Raw genomic sequence first — 7,366 nt, 5'->3', positions numbered from 1 at the left:
ATTTGACAAGGGCTAATTAAGCATCATCCTCATCATCCAGCTCAGCTCCTCCCTCCTTGCAAGGAATCACTGGGGTAACAGAGAAGCTGCAAAGTTAAGCGGATATGACAGCAGCGGCGCTGTGTCCACCCCCCCCCCCATCCCGCACATCCTGCTTGCTGCCTGGGGGAAGGCGGCCCCTTTGCCCTGACATCGCTTCCCCAGCCAATCCGCAACCTGGTGACGTGAGAGCGGCGGGCGGCCCCTCCAATCCACAACCCCGCACCGCAGCATGTGCTCCTTTCCCCCCTTGCCCTCCCCCTCCTTTTCGGTTTCCCAACTTCCTTTGTCAATCAACGGGGCCCGAGGGTGGGACGGGCCCAGGCGAACCCGCCTTTTCTTTCCCTCGCCTCCTCCCGCTGTAAGGGAAGGCGGCGGCGGCCAATGGGAAACGGGAGAGGGGAGGGACATAAGCCGACGGCTACCAATAGGGCTGCACCCGCCGGGCCTCCTTGCGGTTCATGGGCGAAGCGCTGTTCTCTCTCTCTCCCTCTCTCTCGTTTTTCTCTCTCTCCCTCTCTCCCCCCCCTCCGCACCCCCGCTCCTTTCCCAGTTGGTTTGTCCCGCTACGGGCCTGGCGGGGCTTCGATTGAGTTCGCTCCGTCTTTTGAGGAGAGGACCATTACACATCGCAGAAAAGGGGTGGGGGGCGAGAAAGGGAATGAGATGAGAGAGAGAGATTTAAAGAGACACGAACCCCGGCGAGCTCGCGAGGCTGACTGACTTGAGGGGGAACCGGAGGCGAAGAACACACCCCTCCGAGCCGGCCGCCCAGCAGCGGCACCCGCGCCCCTCGCCGCCGCCGCCAGGGCTTCCCTCTCTCTCTCTCTCTCTCTCTCTCCCTCCCCCTCGTCCCCGCTCCTCCTTCTCCCGTGAGGCCTCCATGAGGTAGCGCGCGGCGGCGGCGGCGGGCAGCGAAGATTCTCCTCAGCCCGCCTCTCTCTCTTTGCCCTCATCTTTGTGGCGCTCTGCCTCCTCAGTGGCGTCGTCGGCGTCGGCGCTTTGTTCGGAGCAGCCGGGGGCGGGGCGGGGTTGAGGCGAAAGCGGCGGCGGCGAGGAGGCGGCGGCGGCGAAGGAGAAGGAGGAGAAGAAGAGGCGCAGGAGGAGAGTGAAGAGGGAGGAAGAAGAGGAGGAATCCGAGGAGGAGGAGGAGGAGGAAGAGGAGCCGCTCCCCTCCCCCCCCGCCTCACGCCGCCCGCTCCCCTCCCCCTCCGCGCACCGCCACCACTGCAGTCGGCGGGGGCGGCGGAGGCCGCGCAGCAGCCCTGAGGGGGGTGGCGGCCCGCAGTCGCCCCCCTCAGCGACGAAGGAGCCGGACTGAGGAGACCCCTCCTTCCCCTCCCTGTCGTCCCCACCACCCCGACAATATCCCTCCCTCCCGTCCCGGCTCCCCTTCCCGGTCTTCGCTCCCACCCAGCTCCGATTTGGGATTCCCCCGCCTCAACCTCCCCCCCCTCGTCTGCTGCTGCTGCTGCTTCTTCCTGCTCCTCCCGTAGCCTAGCAGAAGCCGTGCCGGCGGGGCGGGCGGATTGATGTGGGGGGGTCTGACATGAGTCCGCCGGCCGCCGGGTGCTGCCATGTGACCGGCTTCAAGGTGGAGAACTGGAAGCAGAACCTGAGGGTGATCTACCAGTGCTTCGTGTGGAGCGGGTCGGCCGAGACCAGGAAGAGAAAGGTAAGGGGGAATAAGCGGGTTTGGGGTAGGTGTGTGTGTGGAAAGAGCGACAGGCGCGCAAATGGCCATGCGAACCCCCAGCAGCAAAAGCGGGGCAGGCTCGGGACGGAGCGGTCCAGGCAGATTCTCCCTTTAATTCTCGGTTGCAGCGATTCCCCGCTGGGGGGCAGGATTCCTCCTTCTAACCCCCCCTCCCCATTTCCAAAATATGCCTTTAGCTCTTCCCCCACGGGATCAGGGAGCTAGTCCCGCATCGCTTGTCAAAAATATTTGCTCTGCCTTCCCTGCCCCTAAACCCGCTTTTATTCGGCCGTGGGGAGAGCAGGCGAAGGAATGCTGATGGGGCTCCCGATCCCCAGACGTCGAGGCTTTGAAATATGGGGGTGGCCGAAGCAGCCGCCGCCTCCTTTCCTGTTGTGGGTGTCGGAGGGCGTGAGGGTTTCCCGGAATTGGACAACTGCAGAGCACGCCTGGGAAGGGGAGGGATAGAGCAGGAGGGAGGGATAAGCGAGAGCTGCCCAGACAGGGCAAAATAGCATGTCCGGCCTGCTTTTGTGCACTTGTGGGCTTCCCCCACCCCCGTGGGGGGGGTAGGGGAGGCATTGCTGAATTATTTTCTTAAGACTGCCTCTCTCAATCGTGGGCTGTGTTTGACACGGAAATAGCTGCCTTTTTAAAAAGTTAAGTGGAGGAACACCGAAAAAGGGGGAAGTGGCTTTCTGTAATCCTTGCCCCCCGCGGGTGGCTCTATCGAGCTGAGTTACTTATGAAGGATGGTTTGGAGGGGGTAGGAAAGGTGGGTGGGTGTAGGCTGCAGAAGGGAAGAGGAAGGGGTGGGGTTGGGGGAGTGGGATGGGCGTGGAGAGGTCGCCCTGCGGTTTGAGCAAGTTCTTGGGGTAGAAGCTGTGACTGGACTTGGAGTTTCTAGGCAGGCAGAGGAAGCAAGTCCTGTTTCCAAGGACACAATAGGTGGAAATGATTCTGCACACCATTGATGCATGTGGATTTTTTTTTTTTTTAAAAATCAAAATCATATGGGACAGCATCTGAGTGGATTAGGGGGGACCAAAGGTATATGTGAGGGGAAATGGAATTTATACACAGAGATGGGAAGTGCTTCAGTCACATTTAATTTCACTGCATAGTTAATCTAGAGGGAATTCAATGTAAATATGCACTATGAAGAAAAACTATCTCTGTTGGTTTCCTGATAATTCAGTTCTGTAAACATTTCTCTCTTACATATGTTCCCCCTTCTTTCCCTCTCCACTAGTCTCCAACAGCTTTCTGAGTGGGTCTTACTCATAGTACCTCATGTAGAGGTTGATGAAATCAAGTTTTGCAAACTGAGAAACAACACAATCAGTAAACCAATGGTACAAAACATATACAACTGGAAAAAATACGTTTTTATAAATTCTAGATGTCAAGTCAGTGCCAAACATCTATGTGTCAGGAATGAGCAAATTTCAGATTCTGATGTGCTTGAGTTAAATTTTTTTATGTCAACTGAATATAGTGATTTATACCAGTGGCTTACATGAGAATGGCATATGTTAGATTTGTGTAGTTATATGGAGGACTATTTGAAGGGATATATGGGAAGGTTAGGTGGTTACTGTTGCTGATTTGGTGTCAGTGAGGCAGGCATTTCTCTTGGTTTGATGATGCAAGAAGTATCAGTGTACCTGTTTTTTCATGAAAATAACAGCTACTACAAGTGTGTGTTTCATACCTAATGATTACTTAGCTGTTTGTAGATTTTGCATTTTGGGAGTTTGTTGTTTTTATGCACCATTAGGCCCTAAAACCTGCCTGCAAATTACCACGACTTGGTCTACATATGCAGCAGAATGGGATGATAGAGTGGACTGGACCACTTCAGACTGCAGGTTTTTGTGGGGAGGGGGTAGTTTTGCATGCCCCCCAACCCTTTCCTGCAGATAGAAAACTAGCATCACAGGCGAAAATATATTAGCCCACACCTCTTTTTGCTAGTTCTTTTATATAGGAAAAATTCATAATTCATATAGGTAAAATTGTGTTTCAAAGGGCTACAGTTCTTCTACCAGTTTTTCTACCTCTCATTGTGCTGCAGATTCAGATAATTGCATTTAGGATTGGGCCAGGCAATGCTTTGTACCTTTTGGGATGGTTCAAAAGAATGAGTTTCTAAATCTCACTACGTTTCTTTACACTAATAATTTTTGACACTGTTGAGGGAAGTAATACAATAATGGTTCTTACTATAATGTTGGAGGCAGAGAACAATGTTAATGGCTGTTTTAGAGATCTTGCACAATATTTAATTTGAGCCTTTTTCTTTTTAAAACTGTCATAATTTAATAATTTTCTTCATTTGTAAGCTTAGGCACTAAAGCCAAACTTTTGGAATTTCAAGGAAGGTTGTCTTTTGTTAATTACACCCATAATTTCATCATGTGGGGTGGAGGGATAAAATACGTATGCATTTGATGAAGAGGAAGCATTTTCTGCTCAAGTAGCCTGATAGCTAACCTGTTCTCTAGAAGGATGCTGCAGTGTTGGAGTCAGTAGATGTTTATTTTGGAGGCCATTCTTCGCAGGAGAGATTTCTACTGCTTTATTCTACTTGGTATGCAAAAATGGAAAGGAAAAATAGTGTAAATGGGTGCTTAGATGGTTAAAGTCAGGCACTGAAGATTCAGTGATGGGAAAGGAAACATACAATTGCCAACATCTGTCTCCAGCAGTATTGATGGTATAAGATTCAGTAATTAAAAACAGTCCTTGTCAAAGGAACACAGCCTTGCAAAATTACATTTTACTCTATGGACTATCCAATAAATAACTGAAAGATTGTATCATTTGATTTTTTGATATCTGCTTCCCTGTTTTATTTCTTCCTAGGCTTTGCATCTTAAAAATCCAGATATCAATATAAACTGCAGGGGGCAGAAAGTGTCAATTTTTGCTTCCCTACTCGACTGCCAACATTGCTTATTGCCTTGATTTTGAAAGCCTGTTTCTCTATTATGTTGCTACTTTTACTTTCCATTATTCTCCCCTGCTGCCACCAGTTAATGCAGCTTTGGTCTTAAATTCTTAACTCTTTTTTTTATTACAGAGAAAGAAGGCTGTTTTCCGCATTAATTTTTGTACTACTGCAAGTTACTATGTCATAAAAACTGCACCGTGTAGAATATTTAACAATCTTCTTTGCAAGACAAGAGTTGAGTGCAGGTGACACTCAACTTATGCAGGGGTTACATTATTGTATAAAGCCAAAATCGTCAAAACACATTAGGTGCTATAGTGGGTGGGATTGCTATAGTATTTAGTGTCTGACATCCATCCCCTTTTTAATTTTTAAAATTATTTTTGCCAAGCGCGTGAAACTGAATGTGCACAAGTTAAATGCATGTAAATTGAGAGTTGTTTGTAGCTTGAGAATCTGGAAACTGCTCAGATCTCAATCAAGACAGTTTTATTTCATATGTGTTTTGGGCCAGTAATATTTAATTAGAAATTAACAAGAATTGCTAAGTGGACATTTGGTGTATCTAACATAGTAAGATTGGTATGATTCTACAAGGTTTAGAAGTGAAAGGATTGCCTAACTAAAAGTACATAACAGCTACTGTAATTCAGTGGCCTGAATGTTAGATGAACTATGATTATCATTAGAAAAACTGCAAGGCTTGTTTAGAAGCTAGGCCTGTTTCTTTTAACAACCACTTCCTCTGACCTGTTGTGGCACTGCATCACCTTGGCTCTATGCAGAATTTAGATTTTTATTGACATTGGTATTGCACAGTTTAACTGCATATTATAAATATTATTTTGGATTAGTTATGGATATATCCTTATGAGACAAGAGTAGTAGTTCTGTTGCAGAGGTTGTGGAGGGGACTTGCATAAGCCAGAATAAATCATGGCTGTCGCTGGTATTTACTACAGTGGTGCCCCGCAAGACGAATGCCTCGCAAGACGGAAAACTCGCTAGACGAAAGGGTTTTCCGTTTTTTGAGCTGCTTCGCAAGATGAATTTCCCTATGGGCTTGCTTCGCAAGACGAAAATGTCTTGCAAGTTTGTTTCCTTTTTCTTAACACCGTTAATACAGTTGCGACTTGACTTCGAGGAGCAACTCATAGAACGCAGTGTACATAGTAGCCTTTTTTGAGGTTTTTAAAGACTTTGGTGATTTTTGAAGCTTTTCCAAAACTTCTTTTGCAGCCATTTGGTAAGTTAAGCTTTTAAAACTTTTTTGGGGGGTTTTGGATTTTGGGTTGGGGTGTTTGGAATTCAAGGACTTGGTGTTGGGGAGGGGTTTGCAAGAATCTGGAAGCTTGTGTGGTTTTTTTCTGCATTTTTATGATTTTTTGTGACCATTGGGGCACTCTGCTGTTTTTTTTAAAAAAATATGGATTTGAATTTCTGTGTGCTGGGTGGCTGGGGGAACAGTTGGGGAGGGGTTTGCAAGAAACTGGAAGCTTGTGATTTTATTTCCTGCATTTTTATGATTTTCTGTGACCATTGGGCCACTCTGCTGTTTTTTAAAAAAAATTCTGGGTTTGAATTTTGAAATGCTCTTTACAGTATGTGTGACTTTAAAGAGCCCTTAATAAACTCTTGTTGTACCAAATTTGGCTTTGTTTGGACTTTTTTTGACCATAGGAACGCATTGATTTTCAATGCTTTCCTATGGGATTTCGTGCTTCGCAAGACGAAAAATTCGCTAGATGAAAAAATTCATGGAACGAATTAATTTCGTCTTGCGAGGCACCACTGTATAGGGAAATGTGCATAGCTAAACTGCACTACAAAATGACATGAATATCAGCAGCTTTGTATATGTAGACTATGATTTTGACTTTACAACAGTAAAACAAAGTTTATATTAAATTATGCCAAACCTGAAATGGTTTTAAATGAAACCAATTGGTATGTGTACTGTTGTGTACATGGTTTATTTTGTAATTACTTAAAAATGACAAAAACTGGTTGAGTGCAGACCACAATTCTGAATGATTCTAAAGCGTTCATTTAAAATGGAAACAAGCCTTGCTACTTTCAACAGAATTTGATTCTGCAGAAGCTATTGTAACAATGGCTGTGTTCTTTTACCTAAACCTGTCCAAGAACACTCCTTTGCCACCATTGCTACTTCTTCATTCTGTACATGATACACATGCATATACTTGCTTCTTCTCTCACAGTGCTCCACCTTCTTGTCTAGCTTCCAGCTATTTCCATGTTGCCTTTCTTTCTCTTTACTTGACAAGTGATTTTCACAGTGGCTGTATAGTCATGCTTAGCTGGTTGGTGGTGTGGGTGTGATGGTATTCTGTGCTTTTTAGGACTTCGGTTCCTTTTCCTCACTGGAGTGCAAGAGGTGGGCCCACTTCCTCTCGTGTGCTTCCATCTTGAAATGTGTGAGGCAGCTGTATTATACATGCTTTCTTGTTAGATCTCTCTCTCTCTCTCTCTCTCTCTCTCTCTCTCTCTCTCTCACACACACACACACACACACACACACACACAGAGAGAGAGAGAGAGAGAGAGAGAAACATACATATACAGGCAACTCCACATTTGCACGCGTTTGGCACTTGTGCGACTGCTGACGTGTGTGCCATTTTTCACACCAGAAGGGGGTGGGATGGGCTTAT

At 46.9% G+C, this 7,366-nt stretch overlaps 1 protein-coding gene across 3 annotated transcripts in view; it reads left to right on the top strand.

Moving 5' to 3' along the window:
• The first annotated feature begins 417 nt into the window (after window positions 1–417).
• The window catches only part of USP22 (ubiquitin specific peptidase 22), a 104,854-nt gene continuing 97,905 nt past the window's right edge, over window positions 418–7,366 (top strand). For 2 of the 3 annotated variants that reach the window (XM_083585749.1, XM_083585750.1), the window contains exon 1: window positions 489–1,714. In XM_083585749.1, the coding sequence (XP_083441875.1) occupies window positions 1,589–1,714 (126 nt within the window). In that variant the 5' untranslated portion in view covers window positions 489–1,588. Of the gene's footprint in view, window positions 1,715–7,366 lie in introns of all 3 variants that reach the window. The other variant, XM_083585748.1, reaches the window with a different exon arrangement.

Source organism: Podarcis filfolensis (assembly GCF_964270895.1).
Source record: "Podarcis filfolensis genome assembly, chromosome: 14".
Lineage (NCBI taxonomy): Eukaryota > Metazoa > Chordata > Lepidosauria > Squamata > Lacertidae > Podarcis > Podarcis filfolensis.
The sequence above is the reverse complement of the archived record's forward strand: the minus strand, read 5'-3'. Positions and strand labels throughout refer to the sequence as shown.